We start from the raw sequence: 26,979 nt of genomic DNA on the forward strand, positions 1-26,979 counted from the left end.
AACATCCGCCGCCTCCTGCACGCCCCACCAGGGAATCCAGCCTGCAAGACAGGCACGTGCCCGACTGGGAATCGAACCGACAGCCTCCTGGTACATGGAACAACGCCAACCAACAAGCCACACCGGCCGGGGCACAACAAGAACTCTTAATAAAGACAGTCAAGGGCTGGACTCACGTCGGGCGGGATCCGCGCACTGTCTTTCACAGAGTTGCCCTCGACAATGAAGTGGTAAACCTGACCATCGTTATCGGTGAACACGAAATGCTCCCTCGCGGAGATGTTCTGGCTGAGCTCAGACTTACTCTCTGCCTCCTGCAGCAGGCTTGGGGTAGCAATAAGATAAAAATATTTCATTTTCTAGGAGTGACATCCATAATTAATTAACACAAAATATAGACGCATTAACAGAAGGTCCAAAACCCATTAAAAAAAAGGTTGAAGCTAATAACAAGGAAACCCAAGCCACACCCCACTGTCCCACCACAAGAGAACATCCACCCGTGGAGGAGGCAGTGCTCCCCTCCTGACAAGAAGACACTTCCTCACTGCTCCACGTGGAACTCTCTCCACAGGGGAGGGCCTGCCCTGACCCAGCGTCCTGCCGGACATTCCTTATTGGTAAAATAAAGATGTATACTTAGAATTTTCAATGTTTCCTTTGGTGAACGTAAATGACAGTCTGACATCTCTGCATGTTCACTGCCACGTGTGTTTGAACTCCAGAAGCTCAAGTTTGTGGAACAGAAGGATCATTTCACCGGTGGACGTTACTGTTTAGGTTACTGACTGCATCAAGCGATGTGACAGTTGAATGAACTCTCCAGGAATCCGGGTATTGAGTGAAACACCAGGTGTGTTCAAAGGCAGAGGGCCGTATGCCTCCAGAGATGCCTCTGGATGGCACCTGTCAAAAGTTCCCACCACGACACGGACATTATGGGTGACAGGGCAGGAAAGGGCACACTAACCCAATCACAGACGACTCGGCGATGCTCAGCTCAGTGTCCGAGACCACGGTCTGCCGGGCCATGGCCTCCCGGGTGGCCAGCTGCTTCTTCCTCAGGCTCTTCAGGTTGTGAGATGGCGACCACTCCTGTGGTCAGAGACAGACACACTCAGCAGTGCTCAGTTTCCCTGACAAACAGCTTCCTTCCAGAACCGCCAGGCACACTCACCAGTGCCCAGCGTCACTTATTATCCCTACACACGAATTTACAATCTGTCCTTAAGGTTTACCTATTTATAGAAAGGCTGAATGAATGCATTTTAATTAGACCTTAAGGTAGAAGAGTTTAATGGCAAACTTCCAAAAAGTCTAACGACTTGATACTATTGGTTCTACAAAATGAAAACAATACAATTGTAGCATCTCCTATTCCTTCCCTTCCCCCCACCCTTAGGTGTGCAGGGTGAGGTGATCGTGTTCCCTACCATGCCCCTTATCACCCACGGGTCCAGCTCAAACCTCTCATCTTATTTGGTTCTCTTATGTACCTGCCTACATTAATGTGTTTAATCTACTACCCTCTCACACGTACACGCATGCACTTGTAACTTCTGTGAATAGCACCGAGTTTCCTCCCCATCCCCAGACTTCACTCAGCAGTGCCCCGAAGTTCCTGCTCTGCCGAGTCTACAGGCCATGGGACACTCCACCTGTGCACCACCAATGCCAGTCTGTTCTCTTAGCACAGGACACCCGTAATACCTCAAACTCTCATCACGACAAGTAACACTGCAGTCAACATCCTGACAAAAGTCCCTTATGACCAGGAGCTGAACACCGGGAGCCTGGAGGATGTGTGCTTGCCTCAGTGCTGCCAGGTGGCTTCACTGGACCACATTCCTACCAGCAGTGCCCACAGGTCCCTACAGCCCACATTGCACCCTTATCTAGGCCCCTGGCTGGCTCTCCAGTTCGTTAGCCTAGAAGGTACAGCATGGTTATTTACTTTACGAATCTCTAAACACTGGTGTGTCTGGATATGTCTTCATCTGCTCGCTGGCCTCCTAGGCTTCTCTGGCATTCACTAACTGGTCACAGACTTGGTCCACCTCTCCACTGAGCTCCCATCTTCTCAGGAGTCCCCACAATACTGATCCCCTAGGGGGATGAGTCAGTCCCATCAGCCTTAGGCACTGGAAAATTTACTTTTCCAGCTTACCTTCCACACTCAATGATGGTGGTGCCCTCTGTTGAACGGAAAGCAATCTTGATATAATGAAACACATTTTTTTTGCCTTTTGGGTTGACTTTCTGATGCCCTCTCCTGCCCCTAGAGCACGAATATTCTTCTACATTCGATTATATAATTTTATAGCTTTACTATTTCACAGTTAGGTCACTAGTCCTCTGGGGCCCACCGCTGAATGTACTGGAGACCCAGTATTTTCCCCACCAAGTGAGACTGTTTTTGCAGGACTGTCCTACAGTCTGTCCCCCCCCGGGTCTGTTTGCTCCTTTACTGTACAGTAAGTTCCCAAACATCCACAGGGTCTGTTCCTGAGCTCTTCCGACACTGGCCCATTTCCCATTCTTGGGCCAGTACAGCACTGCTTCCATTTCTCTGTTTCATAACTTGTACTGTATCAGGTAGAATGGGCCCAACCTTTAGTCTTAAATAAACACTTTGGAATATGTTCTTCACGCTCCTCACAACATCTGAGTAAAACCTGAATTGGAATTGCACTGATGCAGCATTAGCTTAGCACACCCAAGAATAAGGGTTATCTCCATTTATTTAGATCACCTTCTCTGAACACACATTTTTACCAAGAAAATACATGGCAGTAATGATTTGAATCCAGGCTAAAGAAAAACATTCACCACACACACATATCTAAGTAAACTGCTTAGCTCTTAAATTATAACTTACCAAAGCGGTTATTACAGGGAAGTTTTTGGACATTTCTCTAAGAATAGTGCAAGTCCTAATGTCCCATAACTCCAGGGGTTTGTCTTTGAATACAACTGCCAAATACTGCCTAAAATAAACAAAATTACTAAATAAGCCCCTTTTTGAAAAATTTTCACCATACATAGTACAAGTAAAAAGTTCAGTAAATCAAAACACTCAGATGACATAGTCTCGACTCTGTGTTTCGGTTACTCACAACTGTAAACCTGTACACATAAATTATATTCTGTTATTTTGTTATTTTGATAGACTGAATTTCTATATTTCATATGGAAATGCAAAGATCCCAAAAAAGCTAAGGCAATTTTGAAAACTATTTTAGAGAGCTTACTACTTTCTTAGATCTTCTGACTGGTTTTCACTTAGTCTTTGCTTTAATAATCCTGCCTTACATGTATATTCCCTCGAAACAAAAACCTCAGAAACTTCCAGGAATTAGAGTGCGTATACAACTAAGTAAAGTGATTCTTTCACTTAATAAACCCATGCTGAGGTGGAAGCCCACCAGAATGGCATTTTAACAAATGACATTTTCTCAGTGGGAGACAGGATTTGTGTCCATACAGCTACAGCAGAAGAGACAGGGTTGTTGGCTTTATCAATCTAATGAAATAAGATCCACATGAAAGTCACCTCATCTGCGTAGAATTAAGAGAGACAGCAACTTAATTTTGTGATCAAATTGTTTCCATGAATATGGCTGCATATCACCATCTGCTCACATTAAGAAATCCCAGGTGGATGTCCTCACTCTCCTAAAGAAGGAAAGAGAATCCCTGACACTCCACTTGACGACCACAGAATTCTTAGGTGGACACTTACTTCAAGTGAGATACTTTGATCACTTCGATGGGCGATTCATCACTGCCCCGTTCTCCTCGAAAAGCAATGCTCCTGCCTTTAATTGCAAATGTTAGAGAAGACGTGAAAAAACAGCACCAGACATGGAGGAAACAAAAAGCTACCCTGTGTGCTCTGACCCTGCAACTCTCCTCTCCCTTCACTCTCCCACTTCAGGGCGTGTTCTCAAAAAGTGTTACAAGTTAAAGACAAATAGTATGTTACTTATACTCAAAGTCTACTTTATAAAAAGATATTTTCACTTGTTATAGAGTTTCTTAAATTTCTTCTGTGGTTTCTTTCAAATAATTTAATTTTAGAAACTTAGAAATATCACTTTCTAGCATTTGAATGCATTTACAGGAGTTATAGGAGAACTGTCACTGTGACAAATGGTACATTTACAGTCACATGAACATCCCCATGCTTACAAATACCAATTAGTGGGGAAACGCTCTGACAGATGTGTAAGATTTTCCTGTCTGTGTGCAAAATACTCAACTGAAATATTGTGACATATTCCTATCAAAAGTTCTCCACAAACTAAAATTGGGGAATGATAAGAATTAGTTAACTGCCAAAGAAGCTAAATGATTTTCTCTAATTAAAGAAATGAAATTCTACCTTATGTCTGAACAAATCTTAATATATTTTCCTAGGTTTTTATTTATATTAAATGAAAGAAAGAACATACTCAATTTAAAGACAACAGAATGCCCACAGTCCTCCTTGCTCTTCAAACATAATTTCTCTGTTATTATTCACCAAATATTTCACATCCTTTCCTGACTTTATTAATCAGCTGCCCTCCTTAGAAGACAAGGCTGTAAAAGCCTATAATCTATGAACTCATCTCTCACTTTAAGAGTCAGTAACTACTGCCCGGCCAGGCGTGGCTCAGCGGTTGAGCGTCGACCTAGGATCCAGGCAATCCGGGTTTGATTCCCAGTCAGGGCACATGCCCGGGTTGTGGGCTCGATCAGTGACTCTCTCATCATTGATGTTTCTGTCTCTCTCTTTCCCTTTCCTTTCCTCTCTCTGAAATCAATAAAGATATATTTTTTAAAAGGCAGTAACTATTACTTAGAAATTGGTTCCTCAATAGATTGTGCCCCGAATAGGAATTGAACACAGGACAAGGGCCAGCCAACTGAGCCACACTGGCCAGCGCGAGACTACCAAAAGATTTAAATTTGAGCATTTAAAAATAATCCTTGCCTACAAGTTTTTTAAGGGTTTCCTAAAAAGTCTAAAATTCTGAAATAGAACCTTGTAAAGTTGAACTACAAAGATTTATTTTAAAACTGTACCTTTGATTTCCTATAGCAATGTCTATGAATGAGGAACTGGTGTCCTATTTATTTATGAAACTGCCTGTCAGGCTAGTGGTCTCCATTTCACCACACAATCTGCATACAAACAAGGATGAGTCTTTTCTAGGAAAACCACTGCAGACCGACAGGGAATAGATGCATAAACACAGAACACAAGGAACTCCACGGCAAAAGAAAGTGCTTTAGAACATGCTTACAAGTGACACTACCTCTGACCAACAGGACAAACCATTTCGAACCTTTCAATAGTCTAAACACACAAACCTGTTGGAAGATCAACCAGCTGAAGCTCATTTCTCACTAATCCCATGTTGTTTGGTGTTGAGGTAGCAAAAGACAGAAAGCCAGTCAAACTCGTCCACTCGATACCCCTATAATGAGAAATTAAACAGATTAATCTGATACCTTTAAAAAAAAGTTTTTCTTAAGACCTAAATTATACAAGTTAATTAAGAAGTACTATTACTATGACCATTTATTTGAGGCTACATTACCATATATTTCCAACATTTATAAAATTATTTCTAGTTAAAACTATCTCCAAATAATGACAAGATAGTCTGGTTATTGGCATTCGTAGCAGCATTAAAATAACTTAAAACCTGGCAAAGGAGAGCGTCACATCGCAGCAGTTTCTGAGAATCCCACTGCTTAAAAACAAGTGGTATAGAAATATCTTAATTGAGCAGGCTGCTTAAAGTTAAGTACACTCAGGAACTTTATTAAATTTCATCAAAATTCTCGGTCAGGAAACAGAAATCCCTGAAACAAACAATACAAACTGAGCCGTGAGATCTGGAAGTGGGTGAAAGCTCCAGATGGCATCTCAGAGAAGAGCAGAAGAGAAAAACCTCAAAGACGACTCAGTGCCGGGGCAGCAACCTATCCACCTAGTGCTGGGGAGTCTCCTCTGTGGGGATGGCAGGACGTGGGCCCATGTCTCTCCCACTAGCATAGCTGGAGTGCTCACTCACCATCATGGTGGGTGGAGAATGGGGAAGAGAGGGCCAGGCCCAGGGGACATGCAACCACCAGGGTCATGAGGAGGAGAGACGCTGCACTACCACCTCGCACTGCGTCCAAGGTCACGGAGGCTGGCTAGGAGGGACTCCAAACCTCTGCTCTACACCGAGTTGCTCATCAGCATTTATGGGACATTTTTACTGTACTGTCTACGGCTGCTTTCATGACACAGGGCACAGCTGGATCGCTGTGACAGAAATGTTACAGCCTACGGAGCCTGAAGTATTTGCTATCCAGTCCTTACAGAAAACGTTTGCCAACCTCTGATCCAGCTGATCCACTTCTCCTCCAACGTGAATGCAATGGATAGATTTAGCATTAAAGGCCGCTCTGCATGTCTCCCATTTGCCCAAGAAGGTAGTGGCTTCCACCGTCCAAGCCGCAGGGCCATCTGCCTCACCCTACCTGACCAAACTTACCTCTCAATCACCTGACTCTTATCTACTTTAACTACAGTAACTTTCCTCACTGACCCTGGTGTATCTACCTCGTCTTTTCTCAAAGCGGCAAACCCCAAGCAAACTAAAAATAGTATCTGCAACAGCAGGGAACTGCTGTAGTCATCAAGGATTATAATTCTTTTTAAAAAAAATCTATCTCTATTGATTTCAGAGAGAGGAAGGGAGAGGAAGGGAGAGGAAGGGAGAGAGAAGCATCAATGATGAGAAAGTAATTGATCAGCTGCCCACTGCATGCCCCTGACTGGGGATCTACCCACAACCCGGGCATGTGCCCTGACGGGAATTGAACCTCGATCTCCTGGATCCCAGGTTGATGCTCAACCATTGAGCTGCATGCAGCCAGGCAAGGACTATAATTCTTTAAAGGTAAACCTGCTGAAACCCTCAGACTGGGCTGTTTAAAACTGAGTACTCTTGAGAACTTCCAAGCCCAAGACGACCTCTCTTGTTCCCTCTTCAAATACTATGTGAGTGCAAGGCCTGGCTCCGGCTGGTCTCCCTTCCTGTTTCCCCATCAGCTGTGCAGGAATGAAAACGCTGTGTGAATAAGACAGGCCTGGCACTGCGTGTATCAGCCATCATCACCGTCGTTGTCGTCACTCTTACACCAAAATCCAGCTCAGGCCCTATGCTCTTCAGGAGGGCTCCCCGTTAAACTCAGACCACTCCCATTGTGACCACCCTATAATTTGGTTAATTACTCACTGGAACAGTCCCTTGTCTCGTTTCTCTCTTTCCCCTACCACGTAACAGCTCGAGTTTTCAACGTGACCAAGAGGAAAGAACCATTTTGGACATACCCTGCTCTGTTACACACAGACCTCAGGACACACGCTCCAAGGCCTGTTGCTGGCATCTGGACTGCTTAGGCTCCAGTACTAAAGCCACTGTCTCTGCACACGACAATTCCAGTCCTCCCATTCTCCATGCCGTCTTTATACACACACACTTGCTGAGTACCCAGCACAGGCTAGTGGCCATGCCAGGCACTGGGAATACGGCTATGGAAGAAACGGATACAATCGCTGCCCTTCTGGAACTTCTGGTCCAGCAGGAAAGATCATACATGTTCGCTCTGTATTGCTTAATACCAAGGAGAGCAGTGCAAAGGTCAACAGGAGCTTGTCAGAATCACACAAAACCTGATCTCTGGGGCCAGGCGAGGCTTCCAGGACCATAAAGCTGAGGGCCAAAGGCCATGCAGGGCTTTGCCTGGAAGCCTGAACAACAGAGGAAACAGGCGACTGTGTGAGAAGCCCTTCCCTGGACTGTACTCTCTCTGCAAGCAGGTGCCCTGTCCCTTCTCACCAGGCATGTGACAGGCATTCAGTAAATTCTGTCAGATTAAGTGACGTTCGAGAGAAGCCTAGCATTCTTTCTATTCACTATGCCACACACATTCAAGAAGTGCCCTCCCTGTGTTTATAAGCTGCCCCGTGTTCAGAACACACAGAATGGGGTGGCTGTTGTTTGTAATCCTGCGCTGTGAGCGGGCGCCTCTGAGCAGCCTCTGCAGCAGCCAGGATACCCACCTGTTATCTACTGATCAACAGAAGAAAATAAAAGTTGGCTGGACTTCCAGGCAGATTAGACGAGGAGGGGTTAACTTCTCAAAAGAGAAGAATGGGAACTGGTCACACACAGCTAAGCATAACAGTGCTCTAAGAGCCGAAGACTATTGTTGAGGTTTCAACTATGCACTGAGCTCTACAAAAGACGCGTTAAGAACAGCAACTCATTTTCTGCCTCAATCCAGGCTTGTTTTGTAGGGTTCCTTGCTACCGAACAAAGAACCTCATCAGTGGTATTTGGGATTCTGCCTCCTACAAGTTTCCAAGCTGGGCCTGCTGACCTCCACTGGGGGTGCTAGAGTCTACTTCTCAGCCCCAGGTGGCCAGGGGAGCACACACTCCTGCAAGGCCTTGCAGTTCTAGGATTATGTAAAACTAACTTCTGCAAATTTATCGACAAACTAGAGATCATTTAATTCCCACAAATCACTCAAGTTCTTCAAAGCAATACTGAGCCAATCAATGTTCTGATACCCATATAAAATACTGTTCTAATACTCTCTGACACTGAAAATAGTACTGGGTTCTATTATGATAAATCTAGTCTGCTGGAAAAAGGCACAAACGAGTAATCTAAGAGAACCTACATGTTCCTATTCACCTACTTCCAGGTATCGTCCAGCAGATGACATGCCTCACAGATGCTGCTGCTCGATGCGCACTTGTAGAGCACAGCTGGCTAAAGCATCGTGGCTTTAGAAAAACCACACAGAGGCAACTACCAGCAGCTGGGCAGACGGTCCCTGGCCATGTGCCAGCATGAGATTCAAGCACTTAACACTAAGTGTTTTTAACACATTCAGTATTAGGTATAAAACTGCTTTCTGAGAGCTGACCTTTAATTTGCATGTGGATATCTAAAATGTATTGGGTTGACTGCTAATGAGTCCAGCAGTTTTTATAACACATCTGTGAAATTTTCATAATGGCTTTTAATTACAGTACTATAATTGCATTAATTGAAATACAAAGACAGCGGGATTTTAGCATCTTCTTGGGCACCATCTCTGAATATAAAAGGTGAATTATCTTCAAAATGGCAATTAAGAGGGAAAATTCGTATCAAAAATGGAGCATACTTGTGTGGTCATTCACAACAGCCCGTGTGAGGAGTCATTTGGAATCCCAAGTAACAACGTACACACATTTTGTCACTTAGTAACAAATATTGTCACAGAAATTGTAAGTCATGTAGTTAGTGACAGCTCTGACCTGGATGAGCCACTTTAAGAAATGAATAGCTCACTGATAAACTAGCGACTGTGTCTTTATTAAAAATTTCACTATTCAGAAAAAAATAAAATGTACTTGATTTTCCAGAAGCATGTATCAGATTCCTAACATGAATCCTGGCTCAGTCACACTTTTATCTTATTGCCAGATGTTTCCCGCTATCGATGTGCATACACCACAAGTACAGGAGCTCAATTCTGAAGCCTGAAAGCCTCCACTGCACTCCAACTTTCAGATTCTGCAATATGTAGCTTCCTCTCCTGTGAACTGGGAATAAACTAGTGCTCACTGCACAGAACTGTGGTGGAGACTCAATAAAACGGTGCAGGCCAAGGGGTAGCACTTAACATAATCCTCAGAACAAGCACTAATTAAATGGAGAGTTCTGACTGGCTGGTGCTGGCCATGAGAGGAAACACTACACACAAAGGGCAAGGGTGAGAGGGAATGTCAAGAGAAGAAACATGGACGGGAAGGGAAGGGAGGAGAAGCCACTGGCAGTGGCAGCAGGAACTGCGGGAAGAAGAGAGAGAAATGACAGCCTTGCCGATGTACCTCGGAAGCCCAGCTTTTGAAGACAACACTGCTCCACGTAAATGTAGTGAGGGAGACACTGAAGGGGCAGCACAAGGTGGGATCAGCAGTAACCCAGCTGCACCGCCAACCATGTGCCTGGGAGAAGGCAACGTAAACCCTTCGGGAGCTTCCATCCCCATCAGCAGCTGTGACACCAAAGGGTTGACCCTGCTCATTCAGAAAATGCATTTACTCAGAATAATATGTTCTTTACGGGTTCACTAAGAACTAACATGTGCATAGGACCTACACTTCGGTAATGGACAGAAGACAGAAAATGGTCTTTCTTATATTTTTGTTAAAAGGTCATAAAATACTGGCAATTTAATAACTTCATATATGTGTAACTGCTCGAGTATAAAAAGGAAAGCAGCCACACAACCAGCACAACAAGGCCAGAGAAGATGTGCCTGCACTTTAAACTGGAAAGCAAGAGGCATTCCTGTCCCTCAGCCTCCCTCACATACACTCACAAAACAAATCTCGTCTCAAAATGAACAAGTGCTACAGGCTCGGTCCTTTTCTGACGGTGCTAAAACAAAGAAATAAATGAGACAAATTATTAAAATGACACTTCTCAGGTTTTCATAAGCCGTCCTACTGAGGGGCCTTTATAGAAATGGAAAGTGAACTAAATAAGCCTGAACAAGGAAACACAGTGACTTCCAGTAAGAAAACAGCCTGAGCCTGAGAAGAAACAATTCAGGTGCAGCAGTGAGGACACTCTCCACTGCGCAGTGCCCTTCACAAAAGGCACACAGTCAATGCTGCTCCCTGATCACAGCCATTAGTGGGACATGAAATTTATTATGCGAAGTTCTCAAATAATCAAGCTGCAGAGTGCTCCATGTGTAAGAGCCTGAGTGTGTGACTCAGCGACACAGGACATACTCACTTGACTTCACAGGAATGGACGCTTAACTCCTTGTGCAGCAGCCCGCTGGTGAGGTGGTAGACCAGGACAGAGCCGTTCCCCGTGCCTGCAGAAACGACGTACAGGACGGTATTTACCTGCCGGGTCCAGATCATTCCAACACAGTCTTTTCTCACGATTTCAATCATTTTACAACATTTATCTTTTATAAAAGCATATGATCTCAGGTAGTGTATCTAATTCTTAATTAGAAAGGACAGGGTCATACCTGAGAAAGTAATGTTTCAATTCTTAAACTGCTTTTGTAAGTTAAGCAAAAAAGTCAACAGTGTAAGTGGTCAAACAATTATGATCTCACTGCCCATGACTCGAAGGGATTAATGAATTCATTTAAGGCAACAAATGTGGAACTAACAACAGAATATAATAATACTAATAATACTTAATACTAATAAAAGTGGTAGGCAAATTTCAGCTGTAGCTTACTTACTGAATAAAGCTTCAGAAATAATTTATAGAACTGCTCTAGAAAACTACAGGGTTACACCTGCTTCCACTGATCAGCGAAGCCACCATAATACTGTCCAGTGCTGAGAAAAGGGCTAAAGAATTACTAACACTTTTCAGCTCACAGACCTTCATAATAACCAAATAATTTCTGTGCTCTGCAAGTTTTGCTGATGTTGAGCCTATGACCTGTAACACTCAAGGGGCCCCCTAAGGAGACGCAATCCCACGGCTGAGCTCTGCTTCTCCCCCCGGGTGACTCCGCAAACGCCTAGGCACTTATTTCACGCTTTGTTTTTACTTTGTTATTATACTGAATTCAATGAGTGACTTGATATTCACTATACACCAGTACAATACAGCTTATTCTACAACAGAAACCTCAGACCCTAACCTGGCTCTTATTATCTAGCTGTCCTAAGGGATACTTTTCTCCAAGAAATTGACAAAATCCTAACTGAAAAATTAAGTATATTGACCTTGAACATACATTGTACACTGACGAGTCTTAATTAAAAAATCTATAAGAGGTTTAATACAAACCAGTAGGTCCTAAAGCAAAAATTAAACATTTGCATTTATATAAATCTGGACATATGTACACATGGACCACTGAACCTTAAAATTCAAATCACTTTCAGAAGATAGTAATGAAAAAATGGGAAAAATACTACCACCAGTCATATGCAAATGAGCAGCTAGGACTCATGAGCCAGCCAGTAAGCTGACATCTAGCGTAACTCAGACACAGCTCAACAACATACAGGTGGTCGGGTTTTCATTTTAGGAAAAATCACAAATCCCATGTTTACAGACCTGGGGAGGAAGCCAGAAGCCAACAAATACAGTGGTGCCTTGGTTTTCGAACGTTTCAGAACTCGAACGGTCTTCCAGAACGGGTTACATTAGAAAACTGAGGTACCACTGTAGCATCTTTCAAGAAATGATTTCACTTGGCCTCTTCCTCTTCATTCTCAAAGATAAAAAGGATTTCCTAGTAACTAGCAAAGTTAAAAGTCTCATAAAATATAAAACATGATGAATTAAAAACAAAACAAAACAAAAAAAGGTCCAAGCCCTGGCCCATGTGGCTCAGTGGCTGAGCATTGTCCCGTGCACCAGAAGGTTGCCAGTTCGACTCCTGGTCAGGACACAGGCCTGGGGTGCGGGCTCGATCCCCAGTAGGGGGCATGCAGGAGGCAGCTAATCTGTTTCACTCTCACATCGATGTTTCTCTCTAACCTCCCTTCCATTCTCTCCAAAAAGTAATTAAAAAATCTTTAAAAAACAAACAAAAAAAAACCACCCCAGGTCCAATACTCACCAACCGCAAGCAGTGGCTGATACACCTTGATGTTTTTTGTGGTCAGTGGTGGACACATGCGGACTGTGAACTGTGGGGAGGGCAGCCCAGAGACCAGCCCTGTGAGCAGGAACCTGAGGTGCACTTCCTGCAGAGCGGAGCCTGTGGGACGTTCTCCCCCAGCAATGGCGCTCTGCCCTGGTTGGTGATGGAAAGGACCCAAATATTAACTGTGTGCTGACGTTCAAAATCTAAGAAACCCTTCAGGGAAATACTCTTGCGGCCTAGAAAAGTACATCCAGGTCTAGAAGGTGTGACATAGCACCTCAGGGGTGTAGCTAGATGAGAGCTCTGTGCTTCACCATGGGACTTATAGTGCATTCACTGTCCAACATCTCGAAAGATAGATACTCCAGAGTACTGCTATCCAGGATTGCTAACCGCTGTCTTCTAAGAAACACCATTTCTGCCAAAGTTCCTGGGATTAGGACACCAAAGGCAGGTCAAGGGGACTTGGATGAGAGGGCAGTTTCCGTGGAGGGGATGGGGCAGCACTTTCTAAAGGTTACTTTCAACTGATGACTTCGTAAAGGGTACACAGAGTCAGTGATCACAAACAACAGGTCCAAAAACTCACTGAGATTTCTAATGAGAAATCTCACAAAATTTAAGCTTTACAATTAAATATGTTATATGTAAATGTATTACATATAACCTGTAACTGTTGAGAGTTAGGTATTAAATGGAGTAAGTTTCAGATATAACATTCATTCTTAGTTTGAGAGATATCAAGTCTCAAACTAAAAAGATGACTCCAATGAAAACGAGTGTAACAAAATGCGAACATAGAGACTAAACAAAATCAACACCGTTTACTAACAAGGTATACAAACTGTTTCCTATAAACCACTACTGACTGCTGACTAAATTGTCAAAACTACTACATAATAAAGGCTGTGAGTGTATATATGCACACACACACTGTGAAAAGAAAAAATGCAAATAATTACTAGAAGTGGGTGACAGGACTCAATATAATCTTTTGAAGCTATAAAGTTGTTTTAATAATAAAGTTATTTTAAAATCCATAAGATATACAGAAAAAAATGGCCACCAATTTAATGCAAATAAAATGATCCCTTAGGATCAGTCCTACAATTGATATCAATCTTTGGTGACAAAAGATGGGGCCTAAATGAGTGGGAAGCTCACCAGGCAGGTGCATGTTTACCAGCCTTCAGTATCCTGGAGCTGACTCCTGAGAACTGCCACACTTTTGTTCCAGCATCTTCCGTAGAGGCAATTCACAGGTAGGGCAGATCAGGCCTTAAGAAGCAGCGGCCTTTACCCAATGAATATAAATCAGGCCTCTGGATTTAAATGAATTGCTTTCAATTATCACTAAGTACACAGTGAATTTCAAATTAAAAGCTTAATTAGAAGTTTTTATTAGAATGTTTTCAAGTAACAAAGCTTTATTTAACACTTTTAAATCAACTACATTGTCAAGAACTAGTATATAATCTATATCCTTTTGTCTCTTGAAAATGTAATTTATATGACTTAGATACCCAAACAGCATAAAATTTCAGTCTTTCACATTACTGATTAGTTCTGTGCATGTGTGTGTTTACAGTTCTTTTCAATTTAATATTTTTATCAAGTGCAGACAAGGTCAATTAACTCAGAAAATTGTGTTACTGATAAAAGTGCATTTTGCAAAACAAGTTTGTGTCTAAACTTCCTTCTATGGATTTGTCTGGAAGGAAAAGAGAAAGAATGTGAAATATAAAAGTTAGTATCACTGAGCAAAAGGATTTACACCTTAGAGGGATCATTAGAAAACCAAGGCCTGGAGAGGTCAGGTCTTGCCTGAAATCCCAGAGGAGCAGCCAGGACTGGAGGCCACAGCTGAGGGGCAGGCTCCAGAATGGGGTGAACAAGTTCACATTTTGGCTCTTCCACCTCCTGGCTGTGTGGTTTTAAGCAAATTTTTTAAATCTCTCTGGTCTCAGTTCCCACAAACATAACTGGAGATAGTATCACTTCCCTACAGAGCGCCTACCACAGCACTTAATACAGCAACGAGCACCCAGCAAATGTCACTTCTGATTAAAAAGACTAATAAGGTGAAGCTCTATTTTGTATATCAAGCATTTAAACAAAACAACCTACTAAATAACACTGATTTTCAATTACATCATGGAAGAATAAATATGATATAGGAAATCCTTTCTAAGCCACAGCCACAATTTAAAAGAATTAGACATCACAACTGCTTGGCATATTTATAATTTCTAGTTGAACAATATTTGAAATCACAAATCATTATTCTTTGTCTAATACATACTGGCCCTATAATAACTAAATAAGTTGGAAGCAATATTTTATCTGCAAATAAGTATATGTTGAAAGAAACACCAGTGTGTATCAAGACAATGTATGTCAAAAAGGTAAAACAAAATAATTTTTTCGAATCCTTCTCAGTTCTTTATTCCTTCATAAATATTTACTGTGCATCTAGAATGTACAAGGCTCTGGCTCTCTACATTTCTGTTTCCTCAAGTATTAACTCTGACTTTATAATAACTGCAAATCAGTGACTATTAATTTTGCCCTTTAAAAAGCACACCTGAAGTGAAAGTCAGAGAGAAACGGAAGCTCACCGATCATGTTGTCCAGGGAGAGGTCGGGGAGCTTACTCTGCAGCACTCCTACTGGAACCCCACAGAAAGACACCGGGGAGTACAAAGGGGACACGCCAGAGCTGCTGCAGAGACATGATAATTGCATGGCTTTTAACAGTGACTAACAAAGTACTGATTTCAGGTCATGGTAATCTATTTTTCTCATCCACAAGTCAAATATCTCTAGCAGGTTTACATAATTCCCTAATAAACTAAAATCTCAATTAACATTTTAAAATATTTTTAACATTTTAAAAAATCCCTTCTATTTTTGTATGATTCTGACATTTTTTTAAAAAGAGGAAACAGAACACAAAGCAACGATCCCACTGATTTACTTGCCTGCTCCGTGAACTTCGGTTACAAAGGGTTGACTTCAGCTCCCATATCATGACCCTGCCATCGCTCACGACGAGGGCCGCCGCGTTCTCGTTAACCGGGCAGCACACCATGCTGAAGGGGCGGACGGTTTTCGTCACCCGGATTGCGTCACACTGGCTGCGTAAGTCATAGGTGAGCTCCTGGACAGGATCGGGATCTGACACAGTGTTGCTTTCTTTTAAATGTCAGGAGGCAGCCACACCAATATTGCTCATATTTCTCTTAATTTAAATAAAACCTCAAGTGAAAAGACTATCAGTCCTTCACTAATGGAAAATCTGTCATGAATGGCTTCCCGTTCTATAATTATTACTAATTTCTCCAGAATATAATTACCTTACTGATTGTCTATGCCAAGTTTAATTCCCAAAATAACAACTATAATCAAGACAGCTTGTTTTTAAATATTTCTAAAATAAAGGCTCTGAACAGTGACACATGATCACATAATGAACAGTGCACGACAGACCACAGTAATTTACAGTGGTCTGTAATAAGCCTGGAAATAACTGCACTTTACAGAAGATGTTAGTCACTCTCAACTCGATGTAGTCCATCATTTCACAAAACATTATTTTTATTTCCCAGGAAAAAGAGGGAAACTGACAATGGAATGGCCTGGAGACATATTTACTGCCACTTTACGGGGGATCCTAAAGCAGGGGGAAGGTCAGAAAGTGTGATAAGTAATAAAGGCACATACAAAACTGGGCTTGTGCTAAAGAGATATTCACAAAAGATAACATCTGCTTGGTCCCTGGAAATCAGCACTGTTCTAACACTGAGATCAGTCGTGGGCTTGTGTTTTTTATGCGCCATATCGTAACCATATCTACTTTCTCAAGGCAGGGATTATCACCAACTCTAAGATTTGGCTGGTATTTGCTTTATAAAACAATTCTAAAAAAACGATAATGGATATTAATGTGAGACAGAAACTCACCTGGCTCCTCATTTGAAGTGGTGAAAATATTATTATAAGATCTTCGAACACGTAGAGTTATACAGCCATTCTCATGTAGGCAAAATAAGCCATCACGCTGAAAGCAGGGTATCACCTTTAAATAGAGGATTCATTTGTTTTTAACACAGATTAAAGAGTACATACTGTGAGACTCATAAGCTCATATTTAGAGAAAGAGATAAAACAAAACAAAAATACACCACGTAATCCCCAAGTTTTAAAACTAAATGAACATTTAAAAATCCTTTTATAATCATAAAAGTTTGTCTTTATCCACATAACTTAAATAGCTCAGTAAGTATCTCCAGACCAGTCAGAAGAATTTCTAGGGTAAATCAAACAAATCAAAAGTGTAAAAAAATAAGAAATGGAAAATAACATTCTTTATTTTTAATAAACAGAAAGTGGAACTAAGGACTTTTGCATGGTTACAGTTTTTCCCTATGCAACATTCACAGTCGACTTCTGGGATGTGATTATGAATCATCGGTACCTGCAGAAATGGGACTCCTGTTCGCTCTATGGCAACCACACCCACGGTTTGATTCACCTCAAGGTCAAGGATTAAAATCTCTCGAGGATACAGTAGCAACATGTGGTTCCGTTTGGAAGGCAGATAGGCCAGCTGAAGACAATCGTTGAGAGTTATGAACTCAGCACTGAAAAAAGCAAACATTGACTTTAAGCATTGAGAAATGAGTCAAAGATTTTATTCATATCAGAAAAAGCTAGTAAGAGAACCGGATTTTGTAATTTCCACATAAAAACTATCAATGAGAATGTATAATTGTTTATGAAATGACCAACAGGGCGAGTATCTAAACATAAACCTCTACGAGGTGCCAAAATCCAAATTATGGCAATAACGTTGTATAGGCTGAGTGAGATGTTTCCAGATTTCTGAAAAACTTAAAGTAGCAAAAGTCTATGATATAAGATGATAAGTCTATGATACACTAGGCATTAATAAGATAGTTTTATTTTTATTGTGCAATCAGAAGTACTGAACAGACTGCTGAAATCAATATTCAGGATTAAAACTAAATGTTTAGTGTGACGAGGGAACTGGATCGGAGCCAGTGGACTGGGTATATGGCCCTGGGTGAGGCACTTCCTCCACTCTGTCTTCATTTTCTTTTAAGCTGCCTGAAATCTTTGAAACAAAGTAGTGTGTTTTACGCACTCATCACAACGGTTTCTTCTGTGTAAATAAAATATACAAAACTACATGAGGATTGTAAAAGATTGTTAGAGTCTCAAAAAACATGTTAGTAATTTGTGATTAGTGCATACATTTAATCACAACCTTTCTAAAATAAATATATTCCAATGGGAATAGACATACAGTTATGTTCTATTTTTTCATAATAATAATATGAAACAGTTCTGACACTTAAAATGAAGTTAGACTAGAGGACTAGTGAGAGGAAAGAGGACTGCATTACCATCCTGGCTCTCCCATTTCCTGTAAGGGTGAGTTGAGTAACATTTAAAACATGAGACACAATTTCCTCTTTTATAAAAAGGGAACAGCACTGCGGGGCAAGACTGTAGCAAGATTGTAACAATGTCTGTGAAAACACCCAGAGCAGTTCCACTTGAAAGTGTTAATAATTCACTTCCCCAAACTCAAGGTGAACATGATTCGCAGGAGAGAAAATGTAACAAATATAAGTCATAACATAAAACTACTCAGACTGCAAAACATTTACTTATGATACAGAATCAATGAAAAATAAAGAGGAAGTTTTCAAGATATTTAAGGAGCGATCTTAAATTATTTGGCACAGGGTCGGGAATAAATTAGTGAACTTAACCAACCTATGGTTTAATATATAAAAATGATATTTACCTATAAATTAAAAATGTAGTTGTAGAGCAATTAGTATTTTACCATGTGTTTTTCAGGTAATTACCCACAAAGTCTAGATAGAATAATCTTAGTATATTAAAAGCAAAGGCTCGTTTAAAATAAATGCCAAAAAACTGCCAAAGTAATAAAAATAAAATAATCATGGCTCTAGGAAAAAGACAGACATCTACCTCTAATGCATAAAATTAGTTACTTAAAATAAAATTTTATTCAGCTGCAATTTCTGGTATGAGCAATAACAGCTGGCATTTACCAAATGAATGCTCACTAAGTATCAGCCACTATGCTACATACTGAAGTTACGGTATCTATTAACGCTTACAGAGCCTGGTGAAGCTCCTTAAGCCACTATGGTAGAGATGGGGAAGGTGGAATCTGAGCAAGATTAAAGAATTTTATGAGTCACACAGCTGCAGTTTCTCCTAAAATCCTGGCCCTTAACCAGCACTGAGAAACATCTTTACAGAGTAAGAAAAAGACCCATATTTTACAGCTCAAGGGAAAGCACAGCATTTAAGTCAGAAAAATGTATTTAAAATGAAAAGCCAGATTCTGTCCTCAAATTTCTAATATATTCAATAGCCACAATGTTAGAAATGCTCATCTCATATTTCCTAAAGTACAAATCAGCAGTTAAAAACTTTAATAGGTAAAAAATCAGTGGGGGGAGTTCGGCACAACAAAGGAGCCGTGTCAAATGCTGAGTCTCCTCCTAGGGGAGGATCCAAGAAGAGCATCTTTCCTCATAAATTCAAAAGAAGAAATGAGAAAGGGTGTGACGAAGAAGAAAACCAACCATAGTACATGTTCAAAACTGATGTTTTCAAGAGCAGATGGCAAGTGGATGAATGTTGTCATTAGTTTCACATCTGTAACTTACCTGGGTTTCTCTTGCGTGATTAAGATTCTGACTTTATTGAGAGCCTTCTTGGCTCCCGTGGCTGCGGCCAGCTTGTTATGAGCTGGGCTGGAGTGTGGGCTGGATATGTAGACCTTTTTCCCGGGGCCCGAGGGAGGCTTGGATGGGGAGAAGTCGGAGATGAACACAATACCCTCGCTAGTGAGCACTATACGGAGGGAAGCAAACTGCTGATTAACGTTCAATCAAGTTGAGCACAGATTTTCTCCAATACTGTTTTGAGAACAAGGCAGTGATCATTTTAACCACGCGGAACTGGCAGTGTTATACAATCGTAACGTAATGGGAATGTTCTCCAAGCTGAAGGGAAACAGGTGTCCCATTACAATTCATCAGGGCCTCCAAGCTCTGCATTCTCAATCAATGTTTTATGTTTAAAAGATACCAAGAGATTACTTGCGGATAGAACAAATGTTTGTTCTTCCAAATAATTCAGTGCACAAACTTTCATTAAAAACCTTCCCTCATTATATCCCACTAAATCTGAAGACTTTTCTGAATATAAAATTCACAGAAGAAAAAAATCCCACATCTATACGAGGCTCTGCATATCATACTTAGCTAAGTTCAAATATTTGATCTGATCATACAAATTTTTTATGATCATGAGCTACGCGGCCTACATATATTTCCTTTTCTTTTTGGCATCAGACTGGACCTGAGGATGTAGAGTGTCCTTTTTCTCTGTAGATGGAGAGACCAACCTACCACCCAACACAGCCACCTGCCCACTCTCCACCGTTCTCCTCTGCTCCCTTTATCCTGGCCTACTTTTTATACCACCTGTAACCTCTTAACATCTTAGACTTATTAATTCATCATGCTCCGAGTGTAGGACCTGACTCCCTCTCACTAGAATGCAAGCTTGATAGGGCAGGAATCCTTGTCTTGTTTCAATGATATATTTTAGGTCCCAGAACATGACTCACACATAGTAATAGCTCAAGAAACATCTGCTGGATAATTGAATAAAAATATTTTCTAAATAATGTAGTCAAAGAGTTGGCAAAAGCAACCTCTGCAGGGAACAATCCCACAGGGCTTACTGTTCCCTGCATGCATATGGCTACGGCACTAAGAACACACGGCACCAATTAGAACAATGTTTTAAAAAAGAAATAACTGAATTTGGCCACATCAAATGAAACTCTAACTTAGGTTCTTTAAATGTTCCAGAAAAGCAAGTTTAATTAAGCTGGAGTTAGAGTACACAGCAACTCTCTCCCTGGCATATCTAATTCTACTCACAAATTCAACACAGCGGAGGTCTAGCTTGCTGATTCAAATTTCTAATTATGAAAATACCTGCCAATGCTACGGGCTATGACTTAGAACCTGTATTGGAAGCTGCAGGTTATGATTTAGGACCTGTACTAGGAACTGCAGGTTATGATTTAGGACCTGTACTGGGAGCTGCAAGAAATGAATGAGGGGAGCTCAGAGACGTGCCTCTCCACTCTGCTCAGTTTTAACATCATAGACAAATGGCGTGTGCATAACTTATCTACATAGGGTTAACTATATCATAAATACCTCAACTCATTTTCCACAAGAAACTATTACTCACAAGTTAAGTGCGAGGAGTCAAAAGGGTCGAAAGAAAAGGAAAGTATGTTGTCTGCGTAGCTCTTCTTCCAGAGCTTGGTACCCGTGTCTGCATTCCAGAGCACGATGTAGTTTGGCGGGTGGATAGCAAGCAGTAAATCTCGGGAGGCATCCTGGCTCCATAACCACTGAACGTCTATAAAGACCATACAGCAGAATCCAGAGATCATCCACTTCAGAAATACTTGGATAGCATGCCCTTGATATTTAGTTGTGTTTTATTAGCATAATCCTTAAAATCTTAACTATCCCTCCTTGCCCCAATGTTGCATAAGTGTGTTACGTGTCAAGACTGCAGAGGAAAAGTTAATTTTATATAAAAATGAGCTGTGTGGACATCAGCGCCTCAAGGTCAAAACTGGTAAGTAATCTGAAATGTTACCTCCAAGAAGATACAAGCCTATTTGCAGTAATCGATACTTAAAGCTTTATGTCAAAGACTGTCCCAGGCGGGATGGCTAGTGTGAGCCTCTCCCAATGTCTTTGTGGAATTCCTCAATGGGATTTCAGTTTCATGTTTTTTCATAACAATACATGGGCTAAAGATCTAGTTCAGTACCTAGTATACACAGTAAGTACTCAAAAAATATTTTTTAAATAGTCATTTTAAAAATTCATTCATTCAAAACAGCCAATCAGTCAAAGCCTTGAGTTAACTACTATATTGGTTTTAGGTCCATAGAAAACAAACAAAAGACCTACATAAAAACGAAAATGTGATCATCTCTTAATAGAGAGTGGGCACTGAGGGCTAACACCAGGTAGCAGTTGGCCCAGTTCGCTTCTACTAGAGCATAGGGTACCAGACTGTTTGCAGCAGCTTAATTTTCTCACCAAGCTTGACGGAGGCTGATGTTGAAATTAATGCATTTTACTAAAACTCAAACCAGCTGAGATTTAGGAACTATGCCCAAAAATACATTGATAAGGGTAAAAGACTAGATTCGGGTCAGAACAGGCTAAACACAATCAAGAGTTAAGTGGGGAATGGTGAGGCTAAGTGAATGGGGGAAAACCACTCTAAGAGTAAGTGTGTAATACAAACAGCAGAGCGCGACTCTCCTCACCCTGAATAGGCTTGGCATGCTCCTGGATCTCACATTGAGCTACGCCTGCTGCCACATCCCAAACGATGATTTTCCCACTGACATCGGCAGAAGCTAGGCGCAAGGAATACGGTGAGCCAATGTGATGGTGGTAATTTTCTCTGGCCCACTTAACCTAGTATCAAGAAATCAAATCAAGTAAATACTTGCACTGGATGAAATTAAACATAACCTTTATGAAACATCAACCCAAACCCATACTATTACAAAAATATTTAGGAAGAACAAAACAGTAAAATGGTTTCCATCTTGAAAGTTAGACATTTTATTATTTATGATTTTTTTAAAGTTGCAATTAAAATATTTTTGAAAACATCACCATGTTTCTGCCTTTAAAATATGAAAGATGATGCATAGCCTTAATATTCTGGGAAATTAGGGTAAAAACCCCAGAACACCATGTCATAAAACAGTAATGACCAACGGTGTTGATCATTCCAATGATCAAATGTTACAATCATAAAATCTAATTATGACAGAATATCTAAAATCCCAAATTGCTAAGTAGGAGGTTTTCCTACATTCTATTCTCCTAATTACAAGGAGATACCTTAGAGCTATAAAAACCTTGCAGAGAGAAAAATAGGAAAAAACAAAATCAAACAAAAACCTCTGGCTGTCCCTCTTTCATAAAATTGGAAAAAGCAAAATGATGTTACGTACCTCCAGCAACATCATTTAAGAACAGAATTTTCAAAATAAAAACCATAAAAGTTCCAGTGCAAATCAGGTCAATCTTACAAACCTTTCAGGGCAGGTGAGCATCTCTGGCTGCCTCCTCCATCAGCCCTACAGGGGGATCCCGTCGCTAAGCCCTATGCACACTACTTACCTTTGTGCATGTTCTTCCTCTTTCCTGCGCTGCTCCTCCCCCAATTTTCCATTTGTCTACCTACAATTTATGGGCGCCTAAAATGAAGACTTCTGTGATCCTCCCCAGATCCCTACAACTAGGTAGTATGTAGACTCTTGGTCTTCATATTATGCAACTCTCATCACACTGTTCGTGTTTTGTTTCCACTCTTCCTCACGAGACAATGAATTGCCTGAGAGCTTTCATCTCTCTCTCTCTCCTTAGCACTGGCTATGTGCTCAAAACTAATAATGAATGAGCAGTCCAGCAAATGGCAGAATTGGTGTTTTCCATCAGCTTTAAAATGACCTAAGAACCAGCATTTAATAGATCATCCTGGATGGACATTAAGTCATATGCATGGAAATACTAGGTTAACCCCAAATAAGTTATCATATTTAAAAGTTACCCAACATTTATACATATGACTCAATGAGAGTTTAGTGCTATTTAAAACTTTAGAACTGACAACAGGTTATAGGGCCTGAGTGGAATCTGACTTACCTTCACAACATCAGCTTTATGCTTTTCTAAAACTTGAAGAGTCTGGGCAGTACTGGAATCGATCACCACCACGAGCGAGTGACATCCATAAGCAATTAAACCTTGCCAGCCCCTAAAACAACAGCAATGTTAAACTTTAAGTAAAACAAAGCAAGAGGCCTCTTGCCAAGAGGCATCCTAAATATACAACAGATCTAATATGTACGACCATTCATAAAATTATTATTTAAGCCCCAAGGTCAGCATTTTACATTATCTCATTTAAACTGAAGGTTTAGCTAAGCTAAAAAATGCTTGTTGAAATTCGTTTTTCATTTGAGTAGAAAAGGTCCTGAGAGAGATGCACACAGAGGTGTGAGAAAGTATAAAGCAAGCAGGTCCTCTGTCTGTCCTGGAGGGCATCTCCGAGTCTCACTCGGCCTGGAGTCCTGGGCACCCAGCAGGTGCCTGGGGCCTCCTGCACGATGTCTGTGATTCCTCCTGCTCCTTCCAACCAGGTAACAGGACAAACCCCGTGCAGGCTGCAGTCCTCTTGCCAGGGTTCCCAGCAGCCTCCCTAGAGAATGTTGCATTATACTAGTGTAACTATTAATTTTCAGAGCTGCAGTGTTACCTGACAGTCAAGAGATAAAAGTGAAATGAAGGACAAGTGAGCGAACAGGTGTCCGGCGCAGGGTGGCACATTCTGGGAAGAAGGAAGGTAAGGGGACAGGAGGGAAAAGAGGGCAGAATGGGGACGAGGGGGCGGCCGGGTGCCACAGCGGAGGGAGAAGGGCCGGGAGACGAGAGGGACCGGGAGACGAGAGGGGCCGGGAGACGAGAGGGGCCGGGAGACGAGAGGGGCCGGGGCCAGGCCGGGAGAGGGGCCGGGAGGGGAGAGGGGCCGGGACCGGGCCGGGAGAGGGGCCGGGAGGCGAGAGGGCCTGGGGCCGGGAGGGGAGGGCCTGGGAGAGGAGAGGGGCCGGGGCCAGGCCGGGAGAGGGGCCGGGCCGGGAGAGGGGCCGGGAGGGGAGGGCCTGGGGGGGGGGGGCGCAACGGGACGCTTAAGGCAGGTGCGGGGAGAAGAGGACACACAGAGGCGAGGAAAGGGGCTGACACATTTGCCCAGGGACCGTTCCCACGCGGGGTATTTACTGCTTTTATAGCAACAACAACTCCAGCTCCGAGGACAAAGTCCCTTTAACGTGAGGGCGGCGCCCGCTCTGGACGAGGCCGAACTCGTCGGGGTGAAACCTCCGGCTGTTCCCCTTCCCCTCCAACTCCGGCCGGCCCGCGGCCTCGAGCGCGGCGCCCTCACCAGTCCACCGCCGCCTTGTTGTGGGCGTTGAGGGCCCCGGTGAGGGTGCGGGACGACACCTTGAAGTTCACCGTCAGCGGCAACATCGCCGCGGCCCAGCTGGCGCTCCAGGCGACCGGCAGTCCGGAAGCGGCGCCATGCACTTCCGTTCCAAACTCAGTCCGGGCGGCTCCGCGGGCGCCGCCCATTGGTTCCGCCGGATCCAAGGTTTCACGGCTCCTGGAGATCCCAGACCTCGTTCCACCGCCTTCCGGGTTCCGGCGCCTTCAGGGTTCCGCCGCCTTCCGGGTTCCGGCGCCTTCAGGGTTCCGCCGCCCTGGGGTTCCGCCGCCGGGCACAGGCCTGGGCTGTGCCTTGGAAGGAGCGATGCCCCCCTCCAAGCACGTCTGTTTTCTTCACACTGAGACCGCGTAGGCCTCCACCTTGCTGCAAACCATGAAGAGAGAGCTGAAAACTCCCAACCAGCCTTTCTGCCTTAGCTCAGTTGCCTCGGGGCGGCCGCCAACGCCAGGCGCTGTTGCAGGCACGGGCTGCAGACGGGGTGCAGCTTCGGGGTGCAGCGACGGGGTGCAGATGGGGACGCCCCGCCCTGCCCTCACGCAGCTCCGAGGGCCAGTGAATGAGGGGGGTTAACTGGGTGAAATGGAGAAAGCGAGTTAGATCGACGGCTCCAGTGCAAAGATTTCCAAGCATGGGGAACACTCCATATCTGGTTTGGGAAACACCTGAAAAAAAAACAGCCTGAGGCCGAGCGCCAGTGCGTCTGCGGGAATAGCTGTCACCCTGCAGTTCCTGCCCCAGCTCTGGGTCACACTGGGCTCCCTGCCCCGCGCTGCCTCGCTGCCCCGCACCTTCCAGCAGCGACCTTCGCAGACGTGTCTCTCCCTGCACTTAGTTCCTTGGCCCACAAAAGGGACAGCATATCGGTGATTTTGTCGTCACGGGTCTTGGTGTCCACCGATCGCTCATAAAGCTGCGCTCTCGAGGATCCCCCCGGTGCCCACCCGTGGTCTAGACCCTGAGCGTGTTTTGGCTCCTAGGTCTCCAGCGGCTCCTCGCTGTGGCTCCCCCCCCCCCCCCCACGCCCTTTCCTGCCCATGCTTCTGGGCCCACCAGAAGTGCCCATGACCACAGCATAAATTTATCAACCCCTTATTACAAATCTTTGATGCCTCTTGTGACAAAGGTTGCTAATTGGCTCCCAAAATCCATGCCCGGTCTCTCATGGGAACAGCCGCAGTTTGTATCTGGACCTCGCTGTCTCCCGGGGGCCCACCTAATGGACCTGCCAGCACTTCTTCCTGGGGTCCCTGGGCTTCTGTTGGGGTGAGCTTGTCCACTTATTGCCTGTTGTTAAAGGAAGAATAAACTAGAGGACTTTCTTATTTGATTCCTCCTTCAGAATTTTATTAGTCGAAATAAGCAGTGTCTTAACATCGTAGTCATGGACAGCACTTCGTAAATTAGATTAGCCTAACCGGGTTGCATCTGGTGCGTAATCATGATTTCTTAGAGGGGAAAAAAAAAAAGACTCTATTGATTTCTGGTCTTAACAAGCTTGGTCTTTGGTGGAAATAGATTGTGAGACATTGTAACAGGTTTAAGAATTCCATTGTCTGGACTTTCACAGAACCCTCCAATTGTTTTCACCACTGTTACTTTGAATCTCTCAGTGTCATACTTGGGTTTCTACCCCGGGTAGATGAGTGACTTGTAATTTGAGACATAATTCAAGACAACTAATTCAAACCTGCCCTATAACGAGGCTTGAATGTGGACTGAATCGGGAGGCCCAGACTCCAGCATAAGACAGAGCAGGGAGCTCCCAGTGCCCTGAACTATGCTGAAAGTGCTTGCTTCAGGACCATCTATCTCATTTTACCCTTTTGAAATACAAAGAACAATCTAAGAACTTAAAAAATATATATCCACACTCTTCATTTGCTAGTGTAATTATTTTTGTATTTACACACTTCTCCAAGTGCTTGCCAAATGAAGATATATTTTACATAGTTGCATAATACACATACATCTTGTTCCTTTTTTCTTTGAACATTCTATCATAATCATATTTATAATATTAATATAATTATCATTTGAATGATTTCACAATATTTGTAGAGTTATTTGGCTATTCCACTAGTATCT

General features: G+C 42.8%; 1 protein-coding gene across 3 annotated transcripts in view; it reads right to left on the minus strand.

The window, feature by feature from the left end:
- Window positions 1-24,955, minus strand: part of WDR11 (WD repeat domain 11) — a 39,069-nt gene extending 14,114 nt beyond the window's left edge. For 2 of the 3 annotated variants that reach the window (XM_016207161.2, XM_087824079.1), the window contains exons 1-16: window positions 24,832-24,955; window positions 23,535-23,646; window positions 22,139-22,292; window positions 21,034-21,207; window positions 19,428-19,614; window positions 17,168-17,333; window positions 16,654-16,768; window positions 15,672-15,867; window positions 15,309-15,412; window positions 12,664-12,840; window positions 10,854-10,938; window positions 5,359-5,465; window positions 3,743-3,818; window positions 2,879-2,987; window positions 971-1,095; window positions 177-324 (exon numbers count right to left, since the gene is read on the minus strand). In XM_016207161.2, the coding sequence (XP_016062647.2) occupies window positions 177-324; window positions 971-1,095; window positions 2,879-2,987; window positions 3,743-3,818; window positions 5,359-5,465; window positions 10,854-10,938; window positions 12,664-12,840; window positions 15,309-15,412; window positions 15,672-15,867; window positions 16,654-16,768; window positions 17,168-17,333; window positions 19,428-19,614; window positions 21,034-21,207; window positions 22,139-22,292; window positions 23,535-23,646; window positions 24,832-24,917 (2,121 nt within the window). In that variant the 5' untranslated portion in view covers window positions 24,918-24,955. The remainder of the gene's footprint in view (window positions 1-176; window positions 325-970; window positions 1,096-2,878; window positions 2,988-3,742; window positions 3,819-5,358; window positions 5,466-10,853; window positions 10,939-12,663; window positions 12,841-15,308; window positions 15,413-15,671; window positions 15,868-16,653; window positions 16,769-17,167; window positions 17,334-19,427; window positions 19,615-21,033; window positions 21,208-22,138; window positions 22,293-23,534; window positions 23,647-24,831) is intronic. The other variant, XM_087824078.1, reaches the window with a different exon arrangement.
- Between the last annotated feature and the right edge of the window lie 2,024 nt (window positions 24,956-26,979).

This window comes from Miniopterus natalensis, chromosome 14 (genome assembly GCF_054644295.1).
Source record: "Miniopterus natalensis isolate mMinNat1 chromosome 14, mMinNat1.hap1, whole genome shotgun sequence".
In the NCBI taxonomy this organism is placed as follows: domain Eukaryota; kingdom Metazoa; phylum Chordata; class Mammalia; order Chiroptera; family Miniopteridae; genus Miniopterus; species Miniopterus natalensis.